The following is an 18,398-nucleotide window of genomic DNA, read 5'->3' on the forward strand; positions in this document are numbered from 1 at the left end:
TCCAGAAAGGGGGCATTGAAGGAAGTCAGAATTAAAGAAAATGAAACTTTGTGAATTAAAAATATTTTCGGAAAGCGAGAGGGTCAATATCAAAACATGCCCTTCCTGTTGGCTTTCCTTGGAATACAGATTAGAGGAAGTCCATTCATTCGACAACAGGCCAGCGTCTGGGGCACCTGCTAGGTACCAGTCACCAGTGAAGCCACTGGTGATAGAGAAACAGCCAGAGTAGGCCGTGCGTGCCCTCGAGGAGCACTCAGTGAAAGCTGTCCGTTACAGCGCCCTGCGATGGAAATGTAGCTGTTGAGCCCGCGCGGTGTGGCTAGTGTGACTGAGGAACTGAGCTTCCATTTTGGGTGGAATTTTACCTTGAATAAAATTGAATTAATTAAGACTGAAGTAACTCCGTGTGACCAGTGGCCAGTGTATTGAGCTGCAAACAGCAGACTGGGAGACTGTGTTGCCATGACACAGAGCAGGGCCTCCAACCCAAATGTGAGGTGACAGGTGGCAGGGAAGGTCTGCGGCCAAGGCGATCCCCAAGGTGAGCTGTGAAGAACGTAAATGCCTGATGGAGCAGGCTCCGTCTAGAGAAGGAGCCGCACGACAAGGAGACTCTTGGACCGGAGGAAGCAGGGTGCGCTTTAGGACAGCGTGCTGACTGGTACTGGGGAGCAAAGGTGTTTTATGCGAAATCACCCGAATGCCACAGTCACCTCCGAGTCCACGGTCAGGCCCATGATCCCAGAGGTCAGGGAACAGAAGGTCTCACAGGGCACATTACGATACTCAAATACATGAGGTATCAGATCGATTTAAGACACACGGTGAGAAGCAGAAGCGTGGTAGGGAGCCAGCAGGGGAAGGACCATCCTCCCTGACTCCGTGGTCACTCAGTGATCTTACGACCTGTGTCTCTCGGCTGCATCAGCCTTCTCCACTCTCTGGGAGGTTGTGAGGACCAGGGCGGAGGTGTGACACGGGGGCTCGGGGGACAGAGGTGCTTGGGCCATGCACCCCCAATTCCCTTCCAGGAGAGATGCAGGACGAACACATCTGCCCCCTAGCCATAGCTTGCTACTTTGGCTGCTGGACAGCCCTGGGTTTTGTCTGTGGCTCTCGGGCCAATTTAGGAATGACATTAGCCTGGAGGTGGCATATCTCTATCTTATGATGCGGTCACTCCACCCCATTCTATAAGTAACCTGTCTTTTAGGGCACTAACTTACTACGTTCTCAACATGTGGATTCTGCCTGTGTCTCACAGGCTACTGGCTGACTCATCCTTTAGCCTTAACACTTCTTTTGAGTTTCATCTATCCACTTTTTTCTTCCTTTTTTCTTCAATAGCAAATTTGAATACTCTTAAATAATAAGCAAATAGACAATAAAGAAGAGATGAAGTAAGAAATAGAAGACCAAAGAGATAACTTGTATACAAATATTAAAAGTGCGTTTAAGTTAGAGAAAACAAAGAGACACTTTCTTAAATAACTCAAGAAAAAAATTTGGTAAGCAGCTTGGAAGCCTGTGTCAAAATCATCGTCTTGTGGACATCCTACCCTGAGCCCAAACTGCATTTCAAATGAGGCTAACCTTTTTTGAAAAATTGGTGTGCAGGCTGTGAGGAAGTTCATTTGAAGGAGCGTTTGGGCGACTGGTAAAGGATGAGTGGAGGTTTTGTGGGCAGGGGCCCAGAGGAGGAGATGGGAAGTGGAGACAACCGTCCAGTGCTTCTCCTCCATACAGGCCTAGGGACCAGCATCTGGACTCTTAGAAAGAGGCCCTCTACATGGAAACTGAAAGAAATGTTTTATGACAGACACGGTGAGACACTGGGTTCATCAGCGTTGTCACGGTCTTCAGGTGACAGAGGGGGAGGGGTGGGCATATGGCCAGTTCTGTGTAGAGACATCACGCATATGGACTGATACACTGGAGGGATTGCGGAGACCCAGCAACTCCTGACGGACTGTGCGGGACATTTGAGGTCTTGTGTGAGCAAGTCAGGGAAGAACCAGGGAAACGTAACTCATATCTGGAACCTCGTCTATATCCACGGAACAGTGAGGCTGGTAAACTCCAGTGTCCTGTACATCAAAACTTAAGCATTAAGCAGTTGTGTGGTTATATAGTATTTCAGCAAACTATTATTTAAGGAGAACTGGCTCCAGAGTCAGATTAGTTAAGGACAGTGGGAGCTCCCCTGAGGACAGACAGTTTTTGTGTGTGTAATTCACGGCTCTGTCCCGGGACCTAGAACGGTATCAGGCACCTTGTAGGCACTCGATAGATATTCATTGAAAGAATAATGAATAGCGCTGATTTAGGATACTAATGGTGGATGTGGGTTTAGATATGTTTTATGCATTATGCAAGCATGGGGAAAATCTGTCATATGGAATTGATAATGTAGGGAATGGATTCCTGAAATGTAATCTGTAGGTATATTATTTTGGAATTTTGTGGTTGCTGCATTATTCTCACGGTTCTATAGGATGTTCTCCCTAGAGATAACGGGTTTGGTTTGAGACTGCTGGAAATGGCCCGCTTCTATCAGAAATAACATTCCTGCCTCTCATGTAAAGGAAATGTCATTGCCAGCTAAGTGCTTTGTTTTTGAACATACTCCCCAGTGCTTGCTGTGATTTGAAGGCATTCCACAGCTGTGAACCCCAGATCACAAGATCTGCCTTACATCTGAAGTGCCTCTCTCTCACTGGGAAGTAGAGGGACCATGTTCTTTCAACTGAAGATCACCAGCCACTCCAGAAAGGCCCAGCCGTAGCACTGGTCTAAGGGAGTAAAGACTGTTCGCAGCATTCTGTGAAGAATTGCTAGAAATTTTAGGTGTGATGTAGTGGAATGAGGGAACATAACTTGAAACAACAGTGGAAGGGGGGGCATGGGAAACAATGAGTTTCAAATTTCAAAAGGTGAGTTTATTGCTAATTTTGTTGAGGTGTGTCATTGACAGATACGGTGTCGGTAAGATTTAGGAAAGCCATCTCTTTCAGACAACTTTAAATTGTAGACGAGTCTTCCCTTCTCTTTACCTGAGTGCATGGTCGTAATTCCCCCCGGGGAAAAACATACTGCTAAAAGGTCTATGTTTATAGTTTTCGGATTATTATTACATTTTTGACATTGAATCAAAAAGGTGTATAAGTTTAAGAGGAAATTCTTGAGTAATGAAAAAGTGGTCAGAACACTTCTGCCTAATGGTTCCCAGATAGAGTGTGACATGTGTACATTTTGACCACAGAAGTTGTAATTTGGCAGCTGGAAGTGCTATTTGGAATAAAATGAAGGCTCGCAAGTTGTAAGTAGCCACTGTACATAAGGAGTTGCTTTTGTGGGGTAGAGAGACAAGTCACTCCATATAATTATTTGTGTTTGCTCAGTGTGAGATTGTGGCTATGGTTTAGATATGAAAGATGGTAAAATAGGAAAGTGGCCTCAGCTAAATTAAGACCTTTTCAAAACTTGCAAAACACTTGGTTAAAGACCTACCCTCTGAGGCCTTTAACTAATTATGTTTTCATTTTGACTGCACATTTCAGAGTCATAACTGTACTAAAATATGGGTTTCAGTATACATAAAATTAGTCTTTTTTAATAAAGGGTTTTGGTTATAAAAGCAAGGCATGCTAATTGTAGATAATTTGGAAAATACAGAAGTTTCGGGAAAAAATGCCAACAATTCCAATAACTCAAGACAAGTTATCATATGTGATTATGTGTATCACCTTTTCACATATATGGTCTAGCTCGGGTTGGCAAAGTTTGAAGCCTGTTGGCCAAATCCACATGCAAGCTAGGAATGGTTTTTACATTTTTAAATGGTTGGAAAAAAGAAATGATGTGAAAATTATGTGAAATCCAAATTTCAGTGCTCATGAATAAAGTTTTATTGGAACACGGGATACTAATTCATTTGCATATCATCTGTGGCTGTTTTGGGTGACAATGGCAGGATTTAGTAGTTGCAACAGAAGACATACGGTCTGCAAAGCATAAATTATTATTTGACCCTTTACATAAAAAGTTTTCTGACCCCTGGTGAGACCTAAGCCTTTGTCCGTGTTATCTTTAAGTTCATAATCGTAAATTTTATAGCTGTATAATATTCCATCAAGTGGCTATAGCTTACTTAAAGATACTTCTGTTGTTGAATATGGGATTATTTCCAATTTTTGTCTGTTAATAGTGATATAAGGAACCTAGTCATAAATGGAATTATCCATTCAAGGAAGCTGCCAAATTATAGTCCAAGTATCAATTTATACAATCACTACCAATTTATAAATGCCTGTTTCATAATGCCTTCACTAACACTTAGTATCATAATTTCTTAAAATACAATTTTGATTGGCAACAAATAAATACCCTTTTACTTTCTATTTCTGATGACTATTTGAGGTTACCATTTTTTCCCATTTGTTAATCAGCTGTAGTTTGACTTTTGCGAAGTTTCATAGCCTTTGTTCATGGTTCAGATAGTTGTTTTTTTTTTAAGATTTTATTTATTTGCTTGAGAGAGTGAGCGAGAGAGAGCAAGCAAGAGAGCGAGCAGGGACAGGGGCAGGGGGGAGGGGCAGAGGGAGAGGGAGAAGCAGGCTTCCCACTGAGCACGCAACCCCATGTGGGGCTTGATCCCAGGACTCTGGGACCATGACCTGAGCTGAAGGTGGAGACTTAACCCACTGAGCCACCCAGGCACCCCAGTTCAAATAGTTTTAAAGATAAAAACCATGGAAAGAAAAATTTGAACTTTCAAAGCTTTTTTTCCCCTCGTCCACACTCCGAAGGTAATGAACACTTTCTTGTGACTCCTTTTTCAGAAAGAAAAGTAGGTATATGTATGCCTGTGTGTGTCTTCTATTTATTTTTAAAATACAAGTGGGTTCTCTCTAGACACACGCACATAATTTCAAACCTTCTTTTTTCACTTAGACATATTTATATATTTGTATTTACATTGTGACCTTAATTGTTTTTTGATGGTTGTATTCTGTTTGTGTCATACTTCCCTTGAGTAGCACTCTGGTGCATGGATCCTTTGGTTTTACTTAAAAACTGTTTTTCTGTAAAAAAAAAAAATAAAAATGCTTCAATGAACACATCTGTCTGCTTACCTTGGTGAACTCTTGTGAGTGTGGCCAGAGAGGAAATGCCTAGCAATGGAATTGCTGGATCAATGGTCAGGAAGAATTCTGTCTTCCAGAAAGGTTGCACCAGCATCCCTGCCTGCATGGTCTGAGCTTGTCTCTCAGCAGTGGGCATCATCAGACATCTAATTTTTTGCCTATCTTATAGGTGCAAGGTTGGCTTCATTGGCATGTTTTCTGTTGCATCTCTCTCTCTCTCTTTTTGTTGAAGATTTTATTTATTTATTTATTTGAGAGAGAGAGAGAGAGAGAGAGCGCATGCGCAAGAGCCCGCAGCAGCTGGGGGAAGGGGTAGAGAGAGAGAAGAGAATCTCAAGCGGATTGGAGCTCGATCTCAGGACCCTGAGATCATGACCTGAGCCAAAATCAAGAGTCGGACGCTTAACCAACTGAGCCACCCAGGTGCCCCTTGTGTTGCATTTTTTAAATTATGAATGAGGTTTAGCACTTTTTCATATTTATTGGTTATTGTATTCCTCCCTTTCCAACCAAAAGGCCAGTTTGTATCTGAGGCAGAGACTGCCAGTGGTTTCCTGATACTGTTTTCTCTTTGTTTCTTAGTAATAAAACCTCTGAATATTACCTGAGCCACTCGGGGGGCGGGGGGGGGGAGTTACATTTCTGACATCCCTGAAGTTTAATTAGACATGTAACCCAAGTTCTGACCAATGGGATGTAAGCAAAAGTGTTGTGATTTTAGGAAGTGTCTTTAAATGTAAATGGTGCCTCCTTGTCTTTGTCCTCCTCTCTTCTGGCTAGAGTGCAGACATATGGCTGGAACTTAAGCAATTATTTTGGGCCCTGAGGTGGAAGGCACATACCAAGGCCACAGAGCCCAAGACAGAGGCAGTTTGGGTTCTGTTTTTGTTTTTGTTTTTTTGTTTGGATTCCTGATAACTTCAAACAGTCATATCAGAGAGAAATAAACAATCTTATTTAAGCCACTGACATTTTGAGTTTTCTGTTACAACTAAACCCAATCTTAATACTAGACTATCCTTAGTCTGCTTTCTAATTAGGTTCTCTTTTTTCTTCAGTTGCATGAATCTGTTGACAATTAAGAAAGTCACTCTAGGGATGCCTGGGTGGCTCAGTTGGTTAAGCGTCTGCCTTTGGCTCAGGTCATGGTCCAGAGTCATGGGATCAAGTCCTGCATCGGGCTCCCTGCTCAGTGGGGAGTCTGCTTCTCCCTCTGCCTCTGCTGCTCCCCCTGCTTGTGCTCTCTCTCTGTCAAATAAATAAGATCTTAAAAAAGAAAAAAAAAGTAAGTCACTCTTATGGCCATTGTGTGTGTTGCACCACTTTTATCAGCTCGTCGTTTCAGTTTTTCGATGCCATGTTTTCTAAATGGTATGCCCAAGTTTTTATTTATTCGGTTTTGTACCTTCGTATATACTTGGGTGTATGGAAATATTTACGTTTCAAATTCCCCCTGAATTTTTTGCAACTACATTTTTCTAAGACACAGAAGAATGGCCACCTTTGCGTTTTCTGACCATTCCTGGCATTCTTACCATCAGGTGTATCAGAATTACCAGGGCGGGAGCAGGCTGAGAGCACAGGGTTGGGAAAGAAAGTAGGAAAAGAAAGAACAAAGCTACCCGGGAAAATTCTTTGACTCTTTTTCCAACCTCAGTCATGTCAGGAAATCTAAACACCCAAGAGAAGAAAATGGAAATTGTTATCTTGTCAGGCACCAGACATCTTTAAAGTAATTTAAAATTAAAGTTTAAATGTTCGAGTATAATTTAAACTTCAGTGCTGAATTTTATCTCTGAATATAACAACATATGAGCTCCTTTGGTGAAAGGCTAGAACTTTTATTTTATGTCAATGCTATAAGATCTATTTATTTACTCCAGTACCATGGCTATTCAAATGTGGCACTATAATAAAATATGTTATCAAAAAATATAAACATTTATTTTTAGCCTCTAGTACAATCTATGTACTTTTATTTCCCAGCTTCACAGAGATTTGTTGAGCCTCTGCTATGTTTATGAAACTGTTCTGGATATAAAATAAGCCCGAGGCTGTCTTCTTTGGGCAGCATGGTAAGGTCGTGGTCGAGCATTAGGGGAGAAGAATCAGATGGATCAAGAGTCACATCTTTTTCTACCACGTTCCAAGCTGTGCACCATGGAGCAATTTATTCTACTCGCTGAGCCCCAGTTCTTCAACTGTAAAATGAGGGTAGCGTAGTACTTTCTCATTGAGTCGTTGTGAGAAGCGAGATAGTGCCTATAAAGCTAAACCTAGCACAGGGCCTGATGCCCCATGCCTGTTAGCTATGGTTGTAACTTGGGAATTTATTATCATCTGAGAAGCGTAGAAGGAGAGGAGGAGAAGGGGAGCTGCTGAAAGCTCTGCTTTTGTGTCTGTTATCTCATTTAATCCTTATAACAACCCTAGGAGGGATTATTATTCCCGCTTCAAGGTAAGGATGCAGACTGACACAGGCTCGGTAACTTGTCAAAGGTCGCACGGTTAGTACATGACAGGATCGAGCGTGGAACCCAAGGTTTCTCCAGCCTCAGAGTCCACATCCTTTCCAGTATACTGTGCTACTTTGAACTGGGGGCAAAATCTATGTGTACGCGAAATGACCAAAGAGCGATGGGAGACCAACCTGAGTGGTTTGTTCATCAGAAATCTTACTTAGCCCCAGATACTCTGCTAAGTGCTAGGAATACAAAGTCCTGGTTGCATTGCACCAGCAGCTCAGAGTTTTATAGGGGAGAGAGAAGTACATACAAATGAGTAAAAATATAAAAATAAACACTCAAGAGGGTATGTAAAAGTGTGACCGGGTGTCACAGCACACTGTAGTTAGGGAAGGGCGAGTGGGGATCTGGGAAAGGCCTCCAAAAAGGGAAACGTTGAGCAGAGTCTGAAAGATGTGGGGAGCACTCACCCCACAAAGGACAGAAGGATACTCTGGCAGCGGACAGGTAGGAAGCAGGCAAGAGGCAGGGGGGCATCGTGTATAGGGGACACAAGTTCCATGTGATTGGATCGTGGACTACAGGGGAGGAAATGGTAGACGAGGCTGGACAGAAAAAGCCAAGAGCTGCACAGCCCCATAGCCAAGGATATGCTTAGAAGGACGCACAAGGAATCAAGACTGCTAGGCTGATTACTCTGCCACATTAACTGAGTAGTCAAGGCTGAATTTGAACCAGATAGATTGACTTTAGAGATCTGGCTCTCGAACCATTGTTGAACGTCCACTTGAGGACAAAATTGTAACATGAATCAAGTCTGTTATTAATATCTTCTCTCTCTCTTTTCTATTTGTTTCTGTCTCGGTGGTTGCCCTTCCTTCGTAATCTCTAGGTTTAAGGCCTCTTAGGTTGTTCCCTATCTAAAGACTTCTTTACAATGCTCCACTGACTCACATATCCCATGTGTCTTGATGTCCATGAGCTAAAGAGCCAAACTGGTCTGCACTACGGTTTCACGACTTATGAGGAAAAGAGTGCATAAAATATTCCCACAGGTTTGGCATTGGTAACTCAAAATTCGGCTTCTAGCTATAAGGAATAAGTATTTAATGATGTGACAGTGGGTGTACGTATATGTTTATATATACACACACATATATGTATGGGCATGTATCCATATATAATGTATGAATGTGAATGCACACAGCAAGGGAATATAATATACACACACACAAATATTTATCAAGTGCGTGTTATATGTATGCGTGCCTGTATGTATGTATCAGGTAGATATCGGACCACTCCATAAGAGAAAACTATAGATGTGATTATTGCCAACTCTGTGCAGACTGCAGCGTCCTAGGACGCCAGCATGGCAGAACTGGAAAATAGACAGAATTTGGTTAACTAACTGGAAGTCTTTGGAGGGAAGAAAACTGTGATACTGAGTCGGGAGACGCTGGTGGTAAGAACACGTTAGCAGTAAAGTAGCAATGGCGAGAGAGCCTTATTGTCAGGCCCTCTGGTGGGTACTTTGATTCTTTCATCAGTTTATGTGTCGCTGCACACCCTACTTAAAAACCCGTCAGTAATTTACAGAGCTTAAAACATCGTCCTGGAGGTCAAAGTCATAAAAAAGGTACTATAGAATTTAATTGAATGAAGCCACATCATCTAAACTGTGGCTAATCTTATTATCTGTGCGATTAAAAAAAAAGATTTTATTTATTTGTTTGTGAGAGAGACAGCGCGGGCGAGAGAGCGGGCATGAGCAGGGGGAGGGGCAAAGGGAGAAGCAGGCCTCCCGCTGAGCAAGGAGCCCAATGCGGGACTTGATCCCGGGACCCTGGGATCATGACCTGAGCCGAAGGCAGCTGCTTAACCGACTCAGCCACCCAGGCTGTCCCTCTATGCAGCTTTTTAAAGAACCATGTGCAATGTGCATTCCTCCTATCTATGTCCCCTCAAAATTTCAAGTACTGTATTTGGGAAACTGATTTCTGGGTTAACACCATCCACAAGAGTTGGGCATTAACATTATGTCATATGCCATCACGCGTGGGGTATGTGGGTCTACAGAACTTCAGAGCTGTAAAGGGTGTAGCTCCTTATTTTATAGTCCAGGCACATGATATGTGGAGGGACTAATTCCCATGCCGGAAACGGCCCAGCTAGACTGTAACAGAAGTGGGAGGGAAAACCGTAGTCTTTGGCTGTCCAGTCCAGGGCTCCTACTATGTGCCTGGCAGAATCTCCCTGCAGTAGCATCCGGCTTACTAAATCACATCAGCCCTCACTTTTCAGAGTACTAGATTCCAGAAGACTTAACTCGATCGTATATGCCACGTGGGAGGCAAACAATTTGGTGTCATTGTTTCAGAAGCCTGGGTCTGCAAAATGGCTTTCATTTATAGATAGCTTATTGAGTGATTATCGTATTATTAGACTAATGCTTTATTTACTTTGTTGGGAAAACACTCTTAGAAAACTAAGATATTAAAGCCTTGAAAAATAGCTATTAGACATGTCCAATTACTGTATTTCATAAAAATTTTTGAAATGCAGAAATGTAGTGAACACATCCTGTATTGTGAATATATATTTAGCTGGTGGACTGTAACAGTTCAAATAGAATCATTTACAGCTTATTGAGTAAATAAAAGTGCTTCCATAAAGATTCACATGTCACCTAGCTTTTATTTCAGGTAACTAATCTCTTTTTGAAAAATTACTTAAATTTAGATTTACATGAGAGAGTACCAGAACACCTCAGCAGTTTAAAAAGTAATTCAAATGACCATGGACTTTACGGATTTAAAATGTAAGATCAGGCGGTGAATATTAATTTTTAATGGTCTCTGATAAAAAAGTTATTTAACTGTCTTTTACTCTCTGTGTTATATTATAAGTGTTATGATGTATTTCTGGATACTGTTTGTAACAAGAGAAAGTTCGTATTTCTTTTTTTTTCACGGTGAAAGGTTTTGTTGTTTCTGTTTTTTTTTTTTTTTAAGATTTTATTTATTTATTTAACAGAGAGAGAGACAGACAGCGAGAGGGGGAACACAAGCAGGGGGAGTGGGAGAGGAAGAAGCAGGCTCCCAGCAGAGGAGCCTGATGTGGGGCTCGATCCCGGAACGCCGGGATCACGCCCTGAGCCGAAGGCAGACGCTTAACGACTGAGCCACCCAGGCGCCCCTGTTTCTGTTTTTTTTTAAACATATAATGTATTGTTTCAGGGGTGCAGGTCTGTGACTCATCAGTCTGATATAATACCCAGTGCTTATTACAACACATACCCTCCCCAGTGTCCATCGCCCCATCCCCCAACCCCCCCTTGTTTTTTTAAAAATTTTATTTATTTATTTATTTTTAATTTTTTTTAAAGATTTTATTTATTTATTCGACAGAGATAGAGACAGCCAGCGAGAGAGGAAACACAAGCAGGGGGAGTGGGAGAGGAAGAAGCAGGCTCATAGCGGAAGAGCCTGATGTGGGGCTCGATCCCAGATCACCGGGATCACGCCCTGAGCTGAAGGCAGATGCTTAACCGCTGTGCCACCCAGGCGCCCCCACCCTTGTTTTTTTTAACATCACATTCTCAAATCCAGATTTCACCAGAATTTTGGTGGCTTGTTTACAAGCTATTAAGTGACTTAAAATCAGATTCCCTCCCCCCATTTCATGAAAAACAACAACAACAACAACAACCCTATTTTCTAGCAGTGTATGGAGTGTAGCAAATTACCCTACTAGCAAAAAAAAGAGAAACGTGTTTTCATTTACACAACAGCAAATCTGTTTACTTGGTGTAGGGCATACCTTTTGGGGGTGCAAATCTTAAAAAAAAATCTGTTTTCATAAAGGCCATTTTCCACAGTTAGGACATTAAAGGTCAGAAGGTAGCATGCAAAAAGTGAGTCTGATTTGAAATACTAGGGAAATACTCAACATCCCATTTCAAGATGATTTAGTTAAAAAAATGTTATATTAGATGAAAAGATGCTTTTGGTCAACCTGGTGGAAAATTGACATATTAAAAAGTTAAGATGAGAAAGGGCAAAAGAGGACCCCTTTGTAGAATGCCAAGATCTATCGAATATTAAGGAGAAAGGAGCAGTTAGAGGCCTTCCCTAAAGGACGGTCTTCCTCATGTGTAATGTGCTAGGCTGATGGAATCACGAGAACAAGAAAGGAAACTTCAAGAACAGAATATAGATTGACATAAATCATGTATACCTTTAATATTGCCAACAGGGGTGACTGGTCAGTGTGGCATGGTTCTGTGTCTCTAGTCGAAGGCATCAGAACAAAATACCCTCCGAGACTCCCTGACCTTCCTTGGTCCGATTTTGCACACTGCTCTCTTTTCATGTATAGTTTTCTTAGACCAGAACGTGAGATATAAAGATGTAACAACAAACTTTTGAAGCCTCGCCTGACAGTTTTCTTTTATCATAATAAAGAATACTCTGGCTATCCCTAAATTTTATTAAGAAGAAAATCAGGCCCCACCATCTCTGGCCTTTCCGGTACTCCCTCTGCCCTCAGGTCTGACCGAAGGAGAAGTTAGTAGAGAGCACTAGAGTCTTTATAGCAGCAAAATCAATCAGGTAATGATGCTGCCCGTTCAGACAAACAGAAAAAAAAAAAATTAGAAAAGGTGACTCTAGGAGCCGTAGACGTGCAGGAATTTGCAGCTCCAGCCTCGGATGGAATGAGACCCGTCAGCAAGCTTATCAGCGTTGCTCATCAGGGTCCACACCTGGTCTCAGGATGTCTTTTCCTTCCATCGGGATAAACTAAACCCTCTCCTTCATAAAGTCATTCAAGTGGTCATTTTAGGTGGTTTTTTTTTTTAACAGTATGAAAAGGGATGATTTCCGTCAGCTGTAGGCTTGCAGTGGAGTATCAAGAAATCAAAAGAACAGAGATCAAAGAAAATTGCTGAACTAGGTGTTAGAGGCAGCCATCGATTTTTCTCCAGTTGTAGTTAAAAAAAAATCCTCAAAAATGGTAACATATACAACAGTTGCATTGCTAATAGTGTCCTAAAGCCAGTGACGGCTTCCCTCTTATTTTCACATGTAGGAGTGGTTTTGTAGGATGTGACTTAATAAAGCAGATCTGTGTATAGTTCATGTGATTTTAGTGTCAAAACTGTACGAGAATCTACCAAAAAGGGTTTTTTTTTTTAATTCTGCAATGTAAAGTGTGGTTTTTAATGGAGACACTCATGACTAGACTTATTATCTCAAGAACATTTGTTTGCTGGGAATCTGGAAAATTCTGACATACAATTGATCAATAGTTACTATCAATAAATGTCATAAAATAATGGTACCTATCTGCTTTACTGATAAGACTCATTCATGTTAAATATTTACTGATTATCAGTGTTACTGAAGCCTTCATCAAAATATTAGTTCTGTTTTCAAGTGCATCATGGATGTGTGGGTTTCTTTGATTTGACTTCTAGTAGTTTCTGGATACCAGCAATGTTTTAAAATATGGACAAATAGTTTTCATGTTGCCATCCCATGTTTTGACACACGATTTCCAAATACTTTTAATAGAGCAGTTTTTATTAAAACAGAGCAGTGGCATTATTATCAAAGGAAAAGGCAAAAAAATTCATTTCCTTGGCATTTTATATCTCATTGTACTATTTCCTAGAGGTCACTATAATTGACTTATTTTTCTTTGTGCTGTATTTGTCAATTAAATGAGTCAGGCTGATAGATTTTAAAAACATAAATACCCACAGTTCATTTTCTCAGCAGTCGGATCTTCCATATTATATAGCATATATTGTATGGCATAATGAAATAAACACTCTTAGCATTGGTTTCTGGAGATTGCCTATGGAAGCAGAGGCAAAAATGCCTGATTGCATTGACTCTTTGATGCAATAACTTTATAAAAGTTTTATACAATGTTTCAGTGTTTAGGCAAGCTCCAGAAAAGTTCATGACGTCGAACACAGAAGGGATTCAATCACGCTAGGAAAATAATTTAATATTTATATATTATCATACAGATTATGGCAAAATTAAAAATGGCATTTCCACCCCATCTTATATTACAATGATTTTAGCCCCCACTTCCCTGTTTCTGATTTTCGATTCTGTTTCAGAATTTTCGATTCTATGTTTATTTGTTTTTTCTTCTTTGTATTGTAGATAGAATCACGAGACCATTCAAATCTCTCCGTTGCTTCAAGAGCTGCTCTTCCTGCTGACACAGTTGGTGTGGGGGACTTTTTGCCATTGCAAGCTGAACTGGATACAACTTACACGTTCTTAAAGGAGACATTTATAAATCCTCTGACATCATCTCACTCCTCTTCAGCGACCATGTCTGCTAACGCCAAGCGACCAACTCAGATTGGATAATGACTTTATGAAATAAAAAAAAAATGCAGGAGGAGTTAACAGGACAATTAAAATTGTTTTGAAGGGGGATTTTCTTATCCGTTGAATTTTGTTTCAGCACAAGTGGCAGTGGTTTTTAAAAATTGTGTGCAATCTTGATGTGTGCTGGTCCCTGTATCTCCTTGAATAATGAAATAGCCAACTTTTTTCCTTCTAAGTTTTATTTATTATCACAGTTGCTCATTTTTATGTAACATATTTTTAAATGTTAAAGAATGACACATTTTGGGTAATTTCCTTCAGACTTAAAAAAATCAATAAGCCATTTTAGTCTCTATCTATCAAAGTTGTTTCATACTTGTCTATTTTAAAGCAGGACCGCAATACTTTAATAGGATTGAAAGAGCTATTTGAAATGTATGCCAATGATTCCTGTCATTTCATGGCAGCCCTGCCATGGTTCACTGAGCCCCCTCTTCTCTCTTGTCAGCTCGGCTGAAGACAAGCATTTAGTTGCAAACTTTAAGCAGGTTGTGCAAAACAGAAATGATGTGACTGCCTCCCCTCCTGCACAATAATGTCACTCCTGGTCAATGTGAGAAGGTCAGGTTGCTCCTTGTAAAGCTACATGATACCACTTGCCCATTTGAACAAGTTAAGTTAACTGCTGAATCTGGTCCCTGCAGGCATTGAAAACTCATCCTTTTCTCAAGCCTGCATTTGATGAGAAAGTGGAGCAATCGTGCCGGGAGGATTTCTGTGGTATGGTGAGGCACTTTGTGAGGACGGTGCCCACACCAGGAGAGCAGGTAATACGAAAGAGTATGAGCTGAAAAACTTCAAGGTAATGGCTGTTTTGACCTTCAAAAGAGACTCCTTTTTTGTTTGGGTTGTTGGTAGGACCCAAGAGTGACGCCCATCTTTGATGCTGACAGAATTTAAAACAAGGCCATTGCCCTGCATTTTCTGCCTTGTAGCACACAAAAGTAAAATTGTATGTCAGGCCGAGATGTCGGGGAGCTGACAAGATGCCCCAGTGACATTTCAGCTAGAAAGAGCAAGTGTCTTGCAACCAAGTGGTCAAATATCAAATAATAGGTCAAGCAGGAAGGAGCTGAGTTCTAACCACAAAGAGGTTTCTGGTAACTTACTTGACAAGCTTTTGGGCGCTTTGTGGCTTGACAAAGTGATGTTCTGTTGGGTATCGCTAGACAGACTGTTCTTTATCGCCTCCAGAAGATCAGACATTGACATTGATTAAACTCTTGAACCCTTAAAGGTGAAAATTCTTGCAGTTTGCATCATGGCAAGTGAAGAACAAAGAAATATCTGTCGTATGTATTTGTTTTTATATTAATCGGTTAATTCCCCAGTGCTATTAACTTCTGATGTGAACGTACTTTTTGGCAGAGTTTTGATACAAAATCCGTATTTTATATTATTTTTCACGATGGAGTTTTTCATTATGGATACATTAGAAAATAACAGTATGTATTATGGAATCTCTCTTGTCTTATTTTTACAGTGACATTTGATCCAAATATAACCCAGCTTCTGAGAATTCTTTCTATTGGCCTTGGTAAATAAAATTTGCGTACTAACTATTGATGTTATTAGCCAAATTAGCCAAGTGATTTATGCCATCAAAGGTGAAACTATTACTGTCCTACCGTGTAACACAATCCTATTTCTTACAGTACTGAGCCAGCATAATGAGCTTTAGATAAATATTTAGGAAGCTGTTTTTGTGAAGTAAAATTACATCTTTAACCAAATTTCTCTTAGTTCTTTCCCTGGAATTATTTTTATTAACCATGCCGGGTTTTGAATATTACAGAATATGCCCTGTGTAACATAACACGTGTGAAACTCGCAAATTTATTGTAACACAGAAAATGTTATTGATTGTTTTTGTATAGATCATAGAATAATTTCTGTGCGTTTCAAAACACTTTCTTCTGTCATTCCATACAACGATTAAGACATTGTCTGTATAGAAATTGATATACAGCTTTCTAGTCTGTATGACATCACTTCCAGTTCTCACGCTATAGAAACACAGTGTTACCTTATATCACTTATATGTCTGTGTGTGGGGGGGGGGTTGTGTTGAATCTATTTCCAGATTTTACTAATTTAAGAGGAACGAACACCTCTGTAAATGTAGCTTTGGACAGTCCTGGGTTTTTCTTGCCTTAATCTTACCATCTGTTAATGGGATCACACCAAAAATAAATGTATATGTCTCTCCATGTATGTGGGTATCTGATTTTACAGATACATTTTATACTGTAAATCTGAACCATAAATTCAAAAAGATTATTAAATCAAATCAAATCCTGTCCCATTTAGAACCAACTAGATGCTAAAGGCCAAAGAAACTAAAGGATGAGCCTCCTGAGTGATCATTAGTATTCACTACCAAATATAGTAATTTTTATACCATATGCTTTTTTTCCCAGAAGTCAGACCCAGCAGGAGGAGAAGATTTAATGACATATCCTATGGAGATCTGAGAAACTCTAGACTGCTTCGGAGCACGTTAGTGACCAATCGCGGCAGATTTGAGATCTGTGTTCTGTTGGCAAGGACAGTTGCTCGATCAGCTTCTTTACCTCCTTAAGAATGATATATAAAGTAGGCATTTCTCAGGAGAATGACTTCAAATATTTTTGTAAGGGAAAGGAATTTTTCTTTACACCTTAGTATGTGGATTTTCTTACTAGCCTTCTATGATCTAGAAAAATACCTCTATCTTCGTCACTATCAAAGGGATTCTTCAAGTTATTGTTCTGATATCTAAGTCACACCAACTCATTGAAGCTTTGCCTGAATTTTTAATATAAGCATCTTGGAATGATATAACACAAACGCTGAGGTGGAGGAGATTGTGGGAATCGCCAGTTCAATGATAATTTAAATAAAATGGTAACTTTCATTTACCAATGTCTGGCGTTTATCAGGCTTAGTAACACTATTTCACATTTATAATATATGCTATTTATCGAGGGCTTAATGAGATCATTACTATTTTCACGTTACTTTATTTATCAATCACATCTGAGTTCATTCAGCAGATCATACTGAACAGTGGTAAATCGATCCTATTTTACTGTGCATTTTTTGTAAATAAGTTTTTGAATATAAAAGGTGGAAAGTGACCCAGTCAGTAGTAAGCCCAGAGCTGTAACTCCAAAGCCCTGTTATTTCCACTATGCCAGGCCTGCTCAAGAAATAATTAGCACTTTTTAAAGAAGAGAAAAATTTTAAAAATTATCCTTCCCAGTTAGGAAAAATTTTGAAAAGGGTGTTTTGGTTTGAAATCTCTATTACTTATCCATTGATTAGACAAGACAAAACAAAACACAACACATTCATCCATATGACTAGTAATGGGAAGAATAGTGAAGTTTGTATCTAGCTGTCAAAGCAATGCCCTTCATTATGTTGCCTAGTGTCACTAGCTTGGGCTGAGAGACCTCTGAGATCCTCCCAGAGAGACCTTGGGTTGAAAGAAAATGATGATCAACCGGCCATTGATGGTCCGTGGAAATAATGACATAGGCTAAGTAAAGCTGATGATGAAAGCAATAACTTGTACAACTCCTAGAATGGAGGTGAGAATTCTAAAATATGTTGTTTGGACTGGTGTGGTAGACTGAACAATGACCCCAAAGACACCCATGTCTTATTCCCTGGAACCTGTGATGATTACCTTGTATGGCAAAAGGGACTTTGCGGATGTGATCAAGAATCTTGAGATGGGGAGATTATCCTGGATGATCTGGGTGGGCTCTAACGGGATCACAGGTGTCCTAATGAGAGAGGGAGGCAGGAGGTGATCTGACTACAGAAAGGAGAAGACTCTGTGCAGCTTTGAAGGTGGAGGAAGGGGCCATGTGCCCAGGACTACAGGGGCGCCTAAAAGCTACAAAAGACCAGGAGACAGATTCTCCCCTCCGAGGCTCCAGAACGGTGAGAGAATACATTTTGCATTTATTAAACCACACTTTGGGGTAATTTGTCACAGCAGCTGTAGGAAACTAATACAACCAGTAAACTTTTAGTGTTTTTTTAAAAAAGATTAGTACATTAATATTTTAATATATCCGAACAGAAAAATCCTTCCTTCTTCTAAATTATCCTCATTAGTTGCCTTCATAACTTGAATTTCCATTTTTTTTTTAAGTTCCCATTTTATATTTCTGGCTTCTGAGTATCACAAACAGTGATTGTCTGTATTAGGGCATTTAGTCACTCAATTGCCATCATTGTTGATAGGTTTATTTTTAAAAATTTTTAAAGATGTATTTCTTTTTAGAGAGAAAGAAAGCGTGAGCAGGAGGGGCAGAGGGAGAGGCAGAGAGACTCCCAAGCAGACCCAGTGCTGAGCGTGGAGCCCCACACGC

General features: G+C 40.4%; 1 protein-coding gene across 3 annotated transcripts in view; it reads left to right on the forward strand.

Annotated features, from left to right (window-relative positions):
* Positions 1 to 16,241, forward strand: part of CCDC171 (coiled-coil domain containing 171) — a 300,691-nt gene extending 284,450 nt beyond the window's left edge. For all 3 annotated transcript variants that reach the window (XM_048223031.2, XM_057313447.1, XM_026506501.4), the window contains one exon: positions 13,798 to 16,241. In XM_048223031.2, coding sequence (XP_048078988.1) covers positions 13,798 to 14,010 — 213 coding nt within the window. In that variant the 3' untranslated portion in view covers positions 14,011 to 16,241. The remainder of the gene's footprint in view (positions 1 to 13,797) is intronic.
* Positions 16,242 to 18,398: the final 2,157 nt, after the last annotated feature.

This window comes from Ursus arctos, unplaced genomic scaffold, assembly GCF_023065955.2.
Source record: "Ursus arctos isolate Adak ecotype North America unplaced genomic scaffold, UrsArc2.0 scaffold_18, whole genome shotgun sequence".
NCBI lineage: Eukaryota > Metazoa > Chordata > Mammalia > Carnivora > Ursidae > Ursus > Ursus arctos.